Raw genomic sequence first — 16600 nt, forward strand, 5'->3', positions numbered from 1 at the left:
TGTGGCAGTGCACTCGTCACTGGTGGCTTCTGAAAGCCTGGTGGTGGTTGAACCTCATGTGTTGTGGACGGAACGTGATCAATGCTATGAGATGATGCTTTTCTGTAGCCTTGGACTCTAGCGTCGCAGACTGTGTGTCGAATGATCGTGTTGTATCAGATGCAAAGAGCAGCTGTCGGAGCGGAGCCCTGGGCTGGGACCTCCTCTAATATTGGAATTATCTTTTGAATTGTCATTTGGGTTTTGGGGAGGGGGGGAAGAGGGGTTTATACTACGCTGTAAATGTGTCCAACTGGCATTTCCTTTGTGCCCACCTCAGCCGTGATCGCTCTGAAAGGGCTCATTGTCTCTCTCCTTGGCTTGTTTAGCGAGCAGCTATTTTCAATGAGGGGTTATTCATGGTCCAGTTTGGAATGAATGTTTCCTTTGTGGAGCTGTCTGAGGGAGACGTGAAAGGGGCTTGTGTGCTCAGGGCAGCCATTACTCACTTGATGGGCCATGATAAATTGACTTAAAAATGTAAACAATAAAAGCAAGTGGCATAGCGGGAGCCAGCGCTGTCAGTGTGAGAATAGGGGAACATGTTGTTCGGATCTGAGGGGAAGAGTTTGTGTTTTCCCATTGCTGCCCCCGAGCAATTAGAGAGGTTCCAGAGAACCTGAAGACAGAATGGCTGTGGTCAGAGGAGTGACTAGAAATGAGATAAAACTTGCGGTTTGCCTTTTTGTTTCCCTGTTGAGCTGGTTCCAGTTCCAGTTTCATGAGTGCCTGTGATGATGGTGCTGATAATTCTCCATCTCCAGCAGTAGGGATCCCACAGCTGCGATTTAGCTGATTGTCCTGGTGCGTTAGGACACAACTGGACCCTCCGTGCTTGAATCCCAACCCCGGCTGCGCTGCTGCAGCGCCTCCGTTCCGAGGTTCCTGCTGTGCCTCACCATGAGACAATTTCAGTGTTGGAGTTTTAGGGCAATGTCCATCTTAAACTCACACTTCTCCAAATGACCCAGATGTTTAATTGTCTACGTGACTGTAGGTCTATCACTTTTAATTTTAAACATATACAGAACAAGGTTTGTGTTCTATGAATCAGCAGCTAGCGGGAGCGCACACTGCCTGCCTTCTGGAGGAGGCGTTCAGTAAAAATTTCATCAGGGGTGACCTTTTGGGAGCGTGTGTTTGTATTCGTTCAGGTGCATCTTGTTATTCCAGAGCCTTCTAAGCTGCAACAGGTGCCGAAGCTGAGCTGTAGTGGTAGTGGAAGGTCACCAGGTGCTTCCACCCTGAAACACTTTGTGGGGAAGGGATGAATCTTCCGCTGCTTCGAGACTCTTGCTGGGAGGTATGGAAAAAAAGATGTGGAGCAGCGTTTCGCTTTGAACACTTAGGGGTGAATGTTTAAGTTGGGCATTTTCAGATGGAGAACTGCAGGAACTGCAGTGTTGCCAAAGCGCTGCGGGCCACTTGCACCCCCAGGGCCACCCAAAGGTGCACCATGGTCAGGCAGAGCAGTTTGCTGTGGTTGTATCGTCCGTCGTCATCTCCTGATCCCAGAGTGTTGGTAGTTGTGTCCGGCTCGTGCTACGGAGAGACTGCAGCCTGTTGTCACGGCTCGGGAGAGCAGTGGCATTGCCTTTTGCGTAAGAAGCTTGTATATAACAGTATATATAACATATATTATATAGATCAAATATTAACCATATATATTATTTATATCACATTTATACGATGTATGATTATTATTCGATGTATAATGATTAAATCATATATAATATATAGAAGAATAATGTATTATTTCTATCATAAATATTGTAAATAATATTATTTGATCTATAATGATACAACACATGCATAATTTTTATATAAATATGATTATGTATATCCTATAAATATGATATAAGCAATATATATTATTATTTGACATATATTGATATATAACATATCGAATAATCATATAATTTATATCCTATTTATAGGATATAAATAATGCATATGATTGTTATAAATTATATATATTATATATGTCAAATAATAATCATATATTATTTATATCGTATTTCTAGGTTATAAATAATGTATATGATTGTTGTTTGATATAAATTATACATATAATATATACGATGAATAATAATTTATATTATTTATATCGTATTTCTAGGGTATATGATGTTTGATAAAATGATATATAATATTATATATATCGAATAAGAATCATATATGTCTTTATATCCTATAAATACGGTATAAATGATATACATATGACTGAATTCAGTGAGTGTGCTGATGGCCGGGCACCTAATGAGCCGGCGCTCCGCTGCGTGCCGATTAAGTGCTGATTAGCGGGCACCTAATGAGGCGCCGCTCCCCCTCCCCCAAGGCACGCTGCCCCTCCTCCGCGGGGGGCGGCTCTGGGGGCGCCGGTAGCGGCGGGGGGAGGCGGGAGGCTGCGCGGCGGCTGCGCGGCGCGGCGGGCCATGGGCGGGCGGCGCTGAGCGGCGCGGAGCGGAGCCGGTGGCAGCGCCATGCCGCCTCCCGAGCCCATGCCCGGCTACGGGCAGCTGCTGCGGCGGGGCTACGGCAGCCTGGCGGCGGCGGCGCGGCGCTGCGGGGACTGCGGCTGGGAGCTGGCGCGGCGGACCTGGCTGGAGAACGCGCGGCTGGGCTGGCCCGAGGTGCTGCTCTGCGCCCTGGGCGCGCTGGCCTGGACCGCGCTGCGCCGCGCCGCCGCCCGCCGCCTCTTTCGGGTCAGTGCGGCCGGGGGCGCGGGGGGCGGCGGGGGGCGGCAGCCGGGGCTGCGTCGCCTGGGAGAGCCCCTTCCCCCGGGCGGCGGGGGGGGGTCGCAGGCGGGATGCGCGTCCCCCCCCGGGCTGCATCCCGGCAGGCTCGTCCCGGAGAGCCCCTTCTCCGGGGGGTGGGGATGTTGCAGGAGGGATGCCCGTCTCCCCCGCCTTGGGCTGCATCGCCCTGGAGAGACCCTTCCCCGCGGGCTGGGGGGGGTGTGCAGGAGGGCTGCCCGACCCCCCTGGGCAGCATCCTAGAGGAACGAGCATCCCCCTCCACCGGGAGCGCTCCCCCCGCAGCCACATCCCCGCGGGGGCTGCGGGGTGGTATTTCCATGAGGATTCCTTGGGGGGGGGCGGGGGGGGGGGGACGGGACGGAAAGGAAAGGACCACATTCCTGTGTGTCACCCGCGGCTTGCAGGGAAAATGGCCTTCCCCGCTTCCCTCCCCGGTGCGGCGGTGGGGAGGGATGGCGTGGGGGTGGCTGCGGTGCTGCAGCGCTGCGCTGACCTTCCTGGGAGCGCAGGGAGGCGAACCCCCAACCTCGCAGCCTCCGAGGGGTCTCTGCCCATCGTCCCCTCCCTGTTCCCGCGGTGTGCTGGCAGGGGCAGGGCGAGCAGGGGGGTACCCAGGAGCGGAGAGCAGCTCTGTTTAATTTCTCCCTGTGGAAAGCGTCGGTAACGGAACTGAGCTCCCCTCTCCTCCCGATGGCTCCGTCCCCGCCTCATGAGGCGGTTTCTTCCACGCTGCTTTCCTAGAGACGCTGTGCGCTTCGCTCCGCGCTTACCCTGGCCTCCACAGGACTCGGAAGGCAGAAGTAAGGGAGATGGAGTGTTTTGGGTCAGGGGAGAGCCCTTGGCTCTCGGAGACGACCCCTTGCTCACCTCCCCATGAGTAGGCGAGAGGCCTTGAGTAGCTACAAGAGCACGTGTGGCTCTTTGCAGCTACGCAGGACAGGCCTTATTCCCTGGGTGAATGGCTTCCTTTGGAGGCTGCTTCACGGATGCGTTGCATCCCATTTCAGGGATCTCTGATTTCAGCATCTCTGAAAGACAGCTGCTTTGCATCCCAGAATTAGGCTCTGGGGAGCGACAGCTGTCCCCTCTGCCCTGTCTGCTGCCGACCTGCCTTCAAACTGCCTCTTCCTTCTGTGCGGAGCTGCCTTTGCTTATCCGGTAACACAAGGTGGATCCTGACCTTGTGCAAGGTTCCAGGCTCAGTCCCCCGGAGTCATTTGAAGCTGCTGGAGTGGCACATCGGCGAGGTGGCACGCTGGCCGTCTGGGGGGACCGAATTTCTCCTTGTTACCTGTACCCCGGCTGCCTGTGGCTACCGATGGGCAGCGTGCGGTGCTGCCGCTGGGCTGAGCGAGGTTGGAGGTGACCCTGGGTCTGTCGTGACAAACGCCCTCTTGTTTCCTTCATGCTGCAGTTGCCCCGTGCATAAGGCTCAGCGTCACGGGGAGAGCGGTGGTCAGAGCGTGAAGAAAAGCAGGATGCTCGGTGGCTTGTACGAACGCAGAGATACCATTCCCTCGGAGAAATGGGTCACGCTTGTAATTGCAGAAGGGGGGGTGGGGGTGATCAGAGCTGGTTCTTGTGGCTACATCTGCATGTGTTATAGTGATGAGAGAGGTGCCGGGTGAAATGGTGATAGCGTTGGTCTTCTCCCGGCGAATAGGTGGAAGGGTAGTGGCAGGGAGAGACAACTCTGTGTATTTTAAAAGGATCTGAAGTTTTTCTCTGTTTGTTCTGCTGGAGTTGCTATGGGAAAAGATGGAGGCTGTGGCTTTCCTCTAAAACCTCTGGCAGCATTTAGCAAATGGGTTTGTGTTGCGTGGCCCCTGTACAGGCAGCGGTGGAGTCGGGGTTGTTCAAGAAGAAAGTCGGGGAGAAAAAAGACCTCCAGGGTCCCGTGCTCGGGACTCGGCTTCCCGGTGCAGACTCGAGCCACCTTCCTCGTTTGGAATCTCTTCATGTTCCCTGCAAGAACTGAAACACAGTTACAAAAATGAATCCACTCGGTGCCTGGAGAGCGCTGCCTTCTTGCGCGTTATTTATAAATAATAAATCTTGCCTCTTGGATTGTGATCCTCTGCATCTGAGGAAGAAGTGACTTACCACAAGGCTCGGAGGGTCAAGTGCACCTTACTTAGCTCTGGCCATGGCTGCTCCTCCGAGAAACGAGCGCATTAAAGCTGTACGCCTCTTCCCGCGATGCCTGCATGGCCTGTTTTCATCAGCGGGATCCAGAGGAGAGGTGGTGGGCTCCTTGCTCCCTTCTAGGGCCACAGCGGCATTTACCCCGTGCCATCTGTGTCACAAAGGGTCTTGTGGTTGGGTTGCAGGAGTGGGGAAGGTTGTGCCTGTGATGGGAGAGGTCTGGTTGGGATTTGGTACCGTGGACCTTCGCTTGTTGCAGCAGTTGGGTCGGTCCCTGTGCATTAGACGCAGGTTTCCCATCATCCTTAGAACAAAGATTAATTTTTGGCCCATTGCCTCTTCTTCACAAAATCCTCACTTGGTGCAAACACGGAAAGGAGCTGTTTTGGTGTAGGAAAGATCCCAGTTATGAGTTATGCTTGGTTTTAACCTGAGCAGGTGTGGGTTACCCGGTAGGGAGAGACCCTGCAGTCAGCTATAATGGGGGCATGGGCATCCGTGTAAGGGCTGAGGGATGGATCCTTCCCTCTGGGGTCTGGCCCGAGAGTCTTTGCTCCTTGTCCATTGACGTCTGAGTGCACAAACATGAATGATACTCAGGGCACGTGTGATGGTATGAGCTCGCTGGAGCTGCTGACCACCTTCAGAAATGGGGACCAAGCTGGTTCCAGGTGAGTGTTCCCACCCCTGGAAGCCCCTCGCTCAGCCTGTGTCCCCTGTCCCCCTGCTGTGACCAGCATCTGGGCTCTGCTGGTCTCTGGAAGCCACTGCCCTTGCTGTGTCCCCTGTGTGGAGTGCGGCTGCAGCCAGGCTCTGAGGAGTTTGATTAAAAAGCAGCAACCTGAGCATCTCTGCGTTCGTTAAACACCCTGGAGGGCAGCTGAGCCCAGCGCTGCCGAGGCCAAGTGCCGCTGGGGAGAGGCTGGGGCAGTGGCTGGAGCTCGGCGAGCCTGCCCTAGCTGGCTCCTTTCACCAGCAGGTCTCAAGCGATGCGCTGAGCCCGAACAGGTCTAAGAGCCCCCCTGGATTCATGCACGGAGGTGAGCCCCCATAACTGTGGCAAGGCGAGGCAGGCGCCAAACTACCCTGAGCCACCTTTGCTGCTGGGAGTTAAAGTCCCCAAAGTCAGCGAAGTGTAAATCCATGAGTGAGAAAAATTCATTTCGTGTAAAAGCTGCTTCTGAAGCTGGTGATGTTTGTCGGGCATCGCCCCCGTCCCTAAGAGCCGCCTGCCTTTTCTCTGCACTGGGTGAATGTTTCCTGGTTTTGGCCCAGCCGCTAGTCAGCTTGCTGTCAAAATTTGTAGGGCATTGCAGTGTCGTCTGCAAGGAGAAGTGTTGTGTAAATTGAAAAATATGCTCTGGAAAGCATGGCTTCTAGGTGTGTGAAGTGTAGCCCCGTGGAAGCTGGAAAGTGAGGGTCTCTCTTATCCCTGTCAGTGATTTGTGCAACTTTTCTCCACCCTACAGTATTGCCAAGACTCATTTTTCCAAGCCCCAGTGCCGGGCGTGCGACTTGGAGGCAGGAATTACTGCTGTCCTGAAAACTGGCCACCCAATGCAACCTCTGCCGGGAGCCAAGGACCCCGACCCAGCCCAGGGGTGGGAGAAGGCTCTGCTGCGCCGGCGTTTCCTTGGCTCGTCCTGCTGCTCCAAGCACAAACCCTGGAAGCGGGAGGGGAGAAAGCCACAACAATGGGTCTTTTCTTGGGAATGAAGCTGCCACCGCTGCGCACGGGGGCTGCTCGCCCTGTGCTGCTGCGTCAGCATTGGGCACCCGGAGTTACTCAGCCCCCGCAGCACCCTGCGGGCAGATGCGTCTTGTCTTCAAAGAGTGTTGTCTTCTGCTCTTAGGGGCACGTTCTACCGCTTGCAGAGGAGGAAATAATGTCTCTTGGTTTGTTGCTGTTGTCACAATGCTTTTTTTCTACCTATTTATCTGGGAAGTCTTGTCCAGAGCCTAACGCAGCTTCCCAGTGTCTTAGCTGCTGGGTGGGCAGAGAAACTGAGGCACTGAGCAGTTTGCTCCCTGGTGTAGGGATGGAGCAGTGAGAGCTGGAGCTCTCCATGCCACGCTCCCTTCGGTCCCCTTTTGTAGCAGGGTGACGGCTGCTGCCCTCGGGTCCACAGGCTCCAGGAGACCCATTTCTTTGGGTTTAGAGACCAGTGATGGGTCTTTCTGCAGGCTCTGCACCTCATCCCTGCAGTGGCAGGGGGTGGGAGCGGTGTCCAGGCTGGGTCCGGAGGGGATTTAGTCCCTCGGGATGGAAAGGCACCATCGCCGCTGTGGGGGGACAGCACAGTGCCGCAGGGAGCTGTGCTGCTGCGGTGGAAGGGGCAGGAGCTGTTTGCTGTGGCAGGTTTGGCCTCGGAGCTCTGCTTGCTCGTTGTTCTCATCCCCATGGAGTAAAAGCTGATGTAAAGCTGCCAGTTCCCTGGGCCGGGGCTGCGTCGTGCCAGCCAGTCCTTTGTGTTCTCTGGGGAACGCGTTGTGCCCAGGACCAGACGGGCACGGCTGGGATCTGGCCAGGCTCTGGTCCCCAGCCTGGGGAGGTGGCAGCGGCGACGGGGGCGGTCTGGGGGCTGCGATTCCTCTGTAACAAGCCGTGGTTCATAGCCCATCGCTGCAAGCCTGCCAGGCTGCTGGGAGGACTGGTGTCCTGCTGCTTTAGCTGGTTGTAGATTTAAGGGGGCTGGCAGCTTTCCTCTAGTGCCGGAGGCTGCAAAAAGGGAGAGAGCATGTGTTTGCTTTTTGCTACGAGTATTTTTTTGACACTTCAGCAGAGCTGTGGGCAGCGACAGTTTCCATTCGGTTTCTCTTTCCAGCTCCAAACCGCTCTCGCAGCGCGCTCTCACCCGCTGCTCCGCTCCTTCCCCCCCTCCCGCGGTGTGGGGCCGGGCTGTGGGGGAACAGTCCCGTCCCCCTGGCTGGTTAATTTTGCAAATGAATCAGAAGGTGCCTCTGAAGGTTTGCGTGGGGGAAATGGGGAGGAGGAGGAGGGAGGAAGAGCTGGTTGCCCTTTAAGCAAAGCCCCATTACATCACTTGCCAAGAGCCTTGGGCTCTTTCAGCCGGAGCCAGATCCGCTGTTCCCGCCGCAGCATCCGTCACCCTTAGCAACAGGCATCTCTGTGCTGTTGCTGTGGGAACGGCAGCCGGGTAACAGGGGGACATCCCCCACCTCGCACACCTCCCACCCCCAGGGAGAGGGCTCACACACCTCCTGCGTGGGCTGCTCCGTGCACCTCCTTGGCTCGCGCTTCCCGTGCAAGCCAGCCAGGTTTCGGTGGGGCCTCCCCACGGGCATGAACTTGTCCCCCCAGCCTGCTGGGTGCTGCTGGTTCCCTCCTTGTGTCTGCTCCGGAGCCAGCTACCATCTCTGTAGAGCTCGGGGTACAGCCGGGGATGCCCCGTGGCTGTCTAAGGCAGGAGGAGGGCTCTGGCCAGGGCTTGTCATTAGCCATATGCGCAGCGAGGGCTAAACCCTCTCTGAGCATTAGTTGCCACACGCTGCAGTGGGGTAGCCATTCCTTGGGTTTTGCTTTTGCTCCGGACTGAGAGCCACTGCCATGCTGGCGGTGGACCCTTCGCCAGGCGGTGCCGGCGGGCTCCCAGCAGCGATGCACTGTGCTGCTGCCATCTCCACCAAGGGTCCAAGCACCTGCAAAATGCGGGGTGTCTCCCACCGTGTGCCTGCCCCATGGGCCATGGTCCTTGCCATCAGCTCTGTCTCCCCGGGGTGGACATGTGGTGTTCCTTCCCCTTTGCAGGCAGGGAACTGAGGCACAAAGAAGAAGAGAAATGACTTGGCAGATGATGGGCGGCAAGGCTGCAACAGGGATTTGGGACTGAGCTCAGCATCCTAAATCCAGCCCCAGCTGAGGGGGCAGGGGGCTTTGCAACTCGCTGGCATGGCAGTGTGGTGAGCTGTCCCCATAGCTGAGCTGCTTCTATGCTCCACTGTATGGAGACACAAATAATTCATGCTTTCTGGGCTTAAGGACTTTGTCTCTGCATTATTTATTCACCCTTCGAGCTTCCTCCTCTTTTTCCTACCTTGGAAGAAGCCTTGGCAGCAGCGCGGTCCTGGTCTCAATGAGGACGGCCGCGCTCTGCATGCCAGACGCGTAGGGGCGAGCGGAGCTGTTGGAGGGGATATGGACCGCTTTGGCAGGGCTGTGTGGGACTGGTGCATCCAGGTCTGCCCAATGCTGGGAAACTGGGAGCTTCAAACAAAGCACTTGGAGGCTGGGACAATGCTTCGAGTGAAGTCCTTTGAAAATCTGATGCTGAGAGGGGCTAAAAGCCAGAGCAGCCACTGCCTGGGGACAGCTGGGGTCTTAATATAGCCTGGGGGCATGGAGGAGCCGGAAAAAAGTGCTGACCTGGGGCAGGGTACGGTTACTCTGCAGGCATTTTGTTTTCATCTCCAGTTTATCTGGCCTTTCCCCGGGGAGCTCTCAGCCGGGTGCCTTTGGGTGTTATCCGTGTTTGGGGCAGCGATGGTTCCCTGCGGACCTGGAGCAACGCGCTCCCCTGTGCCGGCTGCTCCCCTGCAGTTGACAGGAGGAGGTTCCCCGGGCTGATAGGGCTCTGTCACGCTGTGATGAGAAGCAGAAACGCTGCCTGTTGCTGCTCAGCTGCCACGGAGGGAAAACATCCACGCCTGGAGCCCCAGCCAGGCTGGGCATGCTCGGGGTGCAGCATCGCCCGTGCTCCGGCACGTGGGCTGAGGCGAAGGGGAGCGTCGGCTGCTGTTTTGCTGTTCAGTGCTGGGGCTTTGCTTTTGCAACAATTTCCGAGTTGTCCCGGTTCTCGGTGGCCCAGCTCTCCCACAGCTGCAGAGCGTGAGTGCTGGGAGAGCTGGGTGATGCTCCTCAGCCACGGGACTGTGGGGACATCGGGGTGAGAAAGTTTCGTTCTGATTAGCACGAGCCGTTTGCAGAACTGCTTGTCCTCCCTTCCCTCGCTTTGGCCGGATCTGGGGAGACTTCACAACCTGTTTCTGAGTCCTGGCAGGTGGGAGGGGTGCTGCAAACCACAAGTAGGGGGGAAACCAGCAGCATTTCAGCACTGGTCAGCTAGAAAAGCTGCTCTGGGAACGTGGGTGAGGGTGAGAGCAAGAGGTCCCAGTGCTCCATTACCTGCAAAAAGCTGCCCCCCCCCCCCCCCAGCACTGGTTGCACATGCAGGGGCATCTTGCACCAGCCGGGTGTTTACAACTCTGCAAAGCCACTGCTTTCTCACTGGGAAAGCTCTTCTCTGGAGTTGGCCGTGCTGCAAGATCCATACACGTAGGGCAGTCTCGTTACAGCTTCCCCTTCTGGGTTTCCTTGTGCAGATAGGACTCGGGTTTTATTTTATGAGTTATTGGCTCTGTTGTGCAAAAGCTGGCTGTGGGCAGCCGCTCCCGGAGCGAGGGTGATGGAGTGGTGCCCAGACCACGGTGCGCGCCGTCGGCTCCTGCCTTCTCTGAGGCTCTCCTCTCACAGCTTCCCACCCTGGCCAAGGCTGAGTGGCAGAATCTCCAGCCTCCTGCTTTTCCAGGCTCTCTTGGACCTCCTTATTTGTGCTGTAAAGGCCAGAAAAATGGGGTTAGTGAGCCTGTTTTTTCCCTGTCTGGTGGCACACGCAGCGTTCACATCTCTTGGAGGCCGGGTGAGCTGCCCTGGGCTCTCCAGGGCCTGACTTTTCGCCCTGTCTGATGATATTTCTCCTCTCTCCTCACAGCCTTTCGGGGAGTGGTGCAACTTGCAGCCAAAAGATGCTGCCAAGATGCCCGAGAGTGCCTGGAAGTTCTTTTTCTACACGTTATCTTGGTCATATGGCATCTACCTGCTTTTCTTCACCGACTACCCCTTCTTCTACGACCCACCATCTGTCTTTTATGGTAAAGAACCAGGGAGAAGTGGGTATGGCTTAGCGTGTCCAGGGTCGTAGGGCACCTGGATTGACCAAGGGAATGGGAATTGGGGTGAAAGAGGAGACTGAACCTCTAAATTGCCTTTATGGTGCTGTGGGTACCGAAAGGCACAACAGGCTGTCTCCCTTCATTTCGTTACAGAGAGAGTCATCTAGTGGCTATTGCAGGTGGCAGGAGCTGGGATGTGTCGGCTGAGGAGGGGAGAGGGACTGAGTAGTTAAAGCAGGAGAGAAGTAAACCAAGGCTTCCCTTTTAGGTCTGGGGGGGAGTGGGTCTAATGCCCAAGGCAGAGTGTGGGAGCCAGGATACCTGTGTTCCCTTCCAGCCTTTGGGTCTGTGATGACCTGAAAGGGAGCTGGAGCGCTGGGGCAGCTCTGGCGGCTGCGTGCTCGTGCTCGCTGCTCTTCGTGCCCCTGTCTCTGCCGCTGAAGGAGGCTCTGGGCTCACCCGGGTGTCTCTTGTCCCACCCCAGACTGGAAGAAGGGCATGGATGTGCCCACGGACATCGCCATCGCCTACCTGTTGCAGTGTAGCTTCTACGGGCACTCCATCTATGCCACCGCCTACATGGACACGTGGCGCAAGGACTCTGTCGTCATGCTTCTCCACCACGTGGTCACGCTGACCCTCATAGCCTTCTCCTACGCTTTCAGGTGAGGTCCCTGCTGTGATGCTGCTCCCGGGCAGCTACGCAGCACAAGCTGCAGCTGTTCTGTGCTCACGTGCATCTGGTGGGCACGCAGCAGGAGGACTCCGGCTGGGTTGCCGTGGAGCTTCCCCTGCCTCCGTGCTCCCGCAGCAATCCTGGTGCTCATGAGCTGTTGCACCACTACGCACGTTGCTACGCTGTGCCGTGCCAGGTCTGGCTGTCTGGTTTATTCAGGGAGCGAGTCCACTCCTGGTGTGATGGACTGTGGGTGCTGGGTGCTGATGTCAACCCGCATCCCACACATCTCCCTCCCTGCGCCCCTTTTTCCTGCAGGTACCACAACGTGGGCATCCTTGTGCTCTTCCTGCACGACGTCAATGACGTGCAGCTGGAATTCACCAAGCTCAACGTCTACTTCAAGCACCGGGGGGGTGTCTATCATCGCCTCAACGACATCATCTCCAACATCGGCTGCCTCACCTTCAGCATCAGCTGGTGAGTTTGTGTGATCCCACTTCCAACTGTCCCTGCCAGCTCTTGTGGTCCCTCCAGCGCCTCAGGGTACCCAGCACCTCTGGCTTTGTGCGCATGGGAACCAGCCCTTTCCAAAACTGCTCAGGAAGAGGTTCCCGCAGAGCCTGACCCCATGCTGAGCTTGGAATCCTTCTGTAGTCACTTTGCCGTCTGCCACCACAGAAGTGCCTGCGAAATGTCGCTTTGCAGCATGACAAATGACCCCGGGGGAGAGGAGCTGTTCCCATTTCCCCGCTCTCTTGGTTTTAGCAGTCAGAAGCGCTTTTGCAAGAAGGAAATGGGACGCAGGGCTGTCCCAGATTCCAGCCTTGCTGTTCCTCTTGGGGCAAGGCAGGAGAAAAAAAGATGAAGAGTAGACAGGTAACAGGTTGTCGCTCCTAATCTGTGCCTTGGTCTCCTTCCTCCCGCTCCACGGGCTGCTCGGAAGAGCGGGCGTAGCAGCAAGAGCCCCCAGTTTGAGGGAAGGAGAGCAGTGAAGGTGTTTGGTGATAAAGTGGGGAGGTGCTGGAGTAGGAAAACCTTCCAGCTATGTTCCCCTCCTGCCGCCCATCCAGCTGAGGCAACCTGCAGTGCAGACCTGCCTCAGGTGCCGCGTCCCACAGAAATCACATTCTCCTTTCCCGGGAGCTGCGTGAAGCCCTGCCCAGAGCTGGACCCGGGAACCCAGGCCCGATGCCCAGAGCAGGGACAGCTGGGTGCGAGGGGGGCTGCTGGGGGCAGGAGGTTGTGCGAGGGGAACCTGCTCCCTCCCCGGGATCCCTGTGGGCCGTTAATGCCCCCCTGCTCCCCCGGGATCCCTGTGGGCCGTTAATGCCCCCCTGCTCCCCCAGGATCCCTGTGGGCCGTTAATGCCCCCCTGCTCCCCCCAGGATCCCTGTGGGCCGGGATCCCTGCGGACCGTTAATCCCACCGTTCTTCCCCTGAGATCCCTGCAGACCATTATTCCCACCCTGTTCCCCCTGGGATCCCTGTGGACCATTATTCCCACGCTGCTCCTTCTGCCCTGGCAGGTTCTGGTTCCGTCTCTACTGGTTCCCCCTCAAGGTGCTCTACGCCACTTGCTACTCCAGCCTCCAGTCGGTCCCCAATATCCCCTTCTACTTCTTCTTCAATGCTCTGCTCCTCATCCTCACTCTGATGAACATCTACTGGTTCCTGGTGAGTAGGGGGGCTCAGCGACCCCTGCCTGGCTGCTCCTGCAGGGCGCCTGCTGCCTGCCTGCCCTGGGGCAGCTGGAGGGAGGCAGGATGCTTCAGAAGACTGGGGGGGTGGCATGGAGGGGAGGAGGGAGATGGTGTCAGTGCCCGGGGGGTTCCTCTGTGCTGGAATTCAGACTGTCTCTCACCCACCCACCCCCGGGGGATCCATGGGGAGAGAGCGATAACAGCAGCTGGCGCAGGCTGGAACTTGATATGGGTGTCAATGCTCCGGCATCCCCTGAAGCTTTGGGGAGGGGGTGAGAGGGGTGGGCTTGGAGGGCTCAGGGCGGTGAGCTCGACCCTGGGTAGAGCAGGATGGCATCAGGCTTCATCATCTGGGGGGGGGAAAGCGGTGAAGCGTGGTTGCAGGAGTGCTGCCTCCCCCTGCTGTGGGTCATCGGCCACGTCCCAGGGCTCTGGCCATCCCGAGGGACCTGCCCTGCCCTTCTTGGGGTTACAGACAGTGGAGGAAGGTCCCCCTTAGCCAGTGGGGTGCGAGTAGCTTGGGTGGAACAGCTCTGCGGCTCGGAGTTTGTGGCTGACGGTGTCTCTCCCCCCACCAGTACATCGTCCTGTTTGTGGCCAAGGTGCTGATGGGGCAGATGAAGGAGGTGAATGACGTGCGCGAGTACGACGTGGAGGACAGCAAGAAAACCACGATGGCCAAGAAGAAAGAGGCTGGACTCCAGCTGCCCAACGCTCTGAAAGAAGGGTATGTGGGCCGTGGGGGGGTGACACGTGTACAGCATCTGCGGGCTGGGGTAAGAGATGCTGGCAGACCTCCCAGCACCACTGTCAAAGGGTTCAGCACCGGGCTGGAAGGCAGAAGAGCAGGATGCCTTGATGCAGAGTGTAAAACATTGCTGCAGGCGTCAGGAGCTTTGTGTATCCATGCCTGGGCATCGCGGTGCGTCCCTCCATCTTTCTGTCCTGTGGATCCTCCCCTGCTCACCCTGCAGGACCAGCTCTTTGCTTGAGCCTGTTCTCTCTGAGCAGCACCTGCGCTTCGTGGGGTGAGGACTAAGTCTGGCAGGATGGATCCCACAGGGCAGGTCTGGCTGACTGGGGACAAACTGTGAGCTTGTCGAGAGGGCTGACCTGGGTAGTAATGTGTGAAAGTAAGGGAGGGAGAGTCGGCACGGAGGCCGAGCCTCACTGCCTGCCGTGTCTCTTCTGCAGGATGCACCTGAAGAACGGACTTGTGAAAGACAAGCGGTTATAAGGGCAGCGTGGCCGCCGCAGCCTGGGCAGCCTGGCTGGATCTGGGGACTGGCCCAGGACCCTATACTCAAACCCAGCAAATGAAAGGCACAAGGAGAACTTCATCCCCGACACCCCTCCATCCCCTGCCCGGAGCTGGGGAAGAGATGCCACTGACAGGATCAGGCCCCTCCTGGGGCTTGCCTGTGACCAGGCTTCACCTGTGCTGCCGTGTTTCTGTAGCCAGCCTGTGCTGGTTCAGTTGAGAGGCTGGTGACTTTGCTGGTCCAGGTAGGATTTGGAGCTGGCTTTAGGTCCCCTGGTGTTTCTTCTGTCGCTCCGTCCCTTGGCTATTCTCAGCCCCTTTGTGATTCCTCCTCTCTTTATGGTTGGACCCTCCCGCCGACCCTTCCTCAGCAGCCCCTGGAGGGTCCTCTGACCCAGCATCGAACAGGGGAGGGAAGCGGCCTCTCCTCCGTTGGCATCACTGGGTGGTCCCAGGCAAGGGGAGCCCAAAGCCAGCTCTGTAGCTGCCCAGAGGGACGAGGGAGGTGATGCCGTGCCCCCCCTGAGCCTTCCCCCTCAGGAGGGGTCACCCATACGGAGCTGCCCACGTACGTCTGGGGGCACAGCACAGGTCCTGTGAGCGGGTCTCCCTGGAAGCCCAGCCCTTGGAGCATTATTCCAGCCTCCTGTCCTGATGGATGAGGGCCAGGAGATTTAAGTTGCTTAAAAAGCCGGTCCCAGTCCTGCAGGGTCTCTCTCACCCAGCAACGTCTGCGCTTGCTCAAGTAACGAATAAATAGTTCCTGCTCCCAGGGTTGGTTTTCCAGGCAGCACCGGCCCGGAGCCCTGCAGGGTCCTGAGGCTGCGCTGGGCTGTGTCCCGGTGCTGGGAAGCCCTGTGGATCTCGCAGCCCCCCCAGACCAAGCCTGCCCCATTGCTTCCCTCTGGCAGGGCTGGGACCCGCAGCTCCTGGGTCCTCCCTGGGAAGCGGAGCTCCCTCCCGGCTGAGGCAGCAGGTGGTGGCGGGGGGGATTCAGGGCATTAATTCCAGGCATCAGATGGTGGTTAATTGTTCTTTTTTTCTTGTTTGGTCTGTTGAATTGATTCAATGTGAGCCGTGGGGAAAGTTCCTTGGTAAGCAGAAAGGAAAACGTGACTTGGGGCTGATGGAAGCTGTCCCAAGCGGTGGCAGGCATTGTCACCTCGCTTGTCATCGCCTGGCATCTCGGTGCTTTAGTTCCTTGGCTTTCAAGCGGGGTTTGCAGGAAAGAGAAAATGAAGGGAACTGATATCCCAGGCTTCTTGCTGCTTGGTCGTGGCAGTCGGGGTAGTGACGGCACCGATCTGGGGGGACAGCAGCACCCGGGCAGTACGTGTGTGTGTAAACTGAGTCTTTGCGGTACTGGCTTGCCCAGCTTCAGCATTTGGTGGTAACTCGTTGGCCAGTGTCGCGTGCGTGTCTAACATCAGTGGCGCTGCCTGCAGCTGCGAGGGCTAGAAAGGGGCTGTGGGACAGGGGGGCCCCTCTGCCTGGCTGGGGCAGGGACCCCGTGCCCAGGGGGGTGCTGGTGGCTTTTTGTCCTGGCCCTGGGGCTGTGTGGCTGGTGGGCAGGGTGGTGTGTGCGGCGGGGAGCTGAAGGGTCGGATGATTTGGTGTGCTGGAAGTTGATGGCCTTGAGAGAAGTGTTGGATGCGGCGATGGAATTTTGAAAAAAGAAATAAAGTTGATGTGGGAGGAGGGAGAAAGGAGAGACCCAGATCTGTGTCTCCCCCTGGGTCCAGGTGGGATGTCTGTGGTGGATGGGAGCAGGGCTGGACTTGCTGGTACTTTTGCGTGGGGAAGAGTGGCTTCTTCCCTGCCACCAAGGACTTTGTCGTTGGCCCTCGATGGTGTGGAGATACGGGAGAGGTTGTGGGAGCTCTGAGGGAGGAGGGCAGCTGCCCTCCTGCCGCGCAGCCTCAAGGGTTAACAGGTCCGGGGGAGCCTGGAGGGACTGCTCCCATCCTCTGCCCAATCCTGGGAATCCCTCTGTGCTAATTGAGCACTAACCAGATCAAAGGCTCCAATCAGGCCATCAACACCCCCCTGGCCCCTGGCTTCAGGTCCCAGCCCCGGCTGCCCTTTGTCTGCGGGAGGGAGAGCAGCA

The 16600-nt window shown here is 57.3% G+C and overlaps 2 protein-coding genes across 4 annotated transcripts; one reads left to right on the plus strand and one right to left on the minus strand.

Moving 5' to 3' along the window:
• The first annotated feature begins 311 nt into the window (after positions 1-311).
• Positions 312-14563, plus strand: CERS1 (ceramide synthase 1). 3 transcript variants are annotated; one of them, XM_027812754.2, is made up of 7 exons: positions 312-1640; positions 10673-10832; positions 11338-11518; positions 11848-12009; positions 13059-13206; positions 13811-13959; positions 14427-14563. In XM_027812754.2, the coding sequence occupies exons 2-7, from the start codon at positions 10718-10720 to the stop codon at positions 14467-14469; spliced, it is 798 nt and encodes a 265-aa protein (XP_027668555.1). In that variant the 5' UTR covers positions 312-1640; positions 10673-10717; the 3' UTR covers positions 14470-14563. The 3 variants fall into 3 exon arrangements, with proteins under 3 accessions (XP_027668555.1, XP_055563986.1, XP_055563984.1); XM_055708011.1 differs by lacking the exon at positions 312-1640 and adding an exon at positions 2417-2672; XM_055708009.1 differs by lacking the exon at positions 312-1640 and adding an exon at positions 2418-2744.
• Positions 14564-14860: 297 nt separating this feature from the next.
• LOC129735902 (uncharacterized) lies at positions 14861-16345 on the minus strand. Its single transcript, XM_055708016.1, has one exon. The coding sequence runs from the start codon at positions 15875-15877 to the stop codon at positions 14861-14863; it is 1017 nt and encodes a 338-aa protein (XP_055563991.1). The 5' UTR covers positions 15878-16345.
• Positions 16346-16600: the final 255 nt, after the last annotated feature.

Source organism: Falco cherrug, chromosome 4 (assembly GCF_023634085.1).
Source record: "Falco cherrug isolate bFalChe1 chromosome 4, bFalChe1.pri, whole genome shotgun sequence".
In the NCBI taxonomy this organism is placed as follows: domain Eukaryota; kingdom Metazoa; phylum Chordata; class Aves; order Falconiformes; family Falconidae; genus Falco; species Falco cherrug.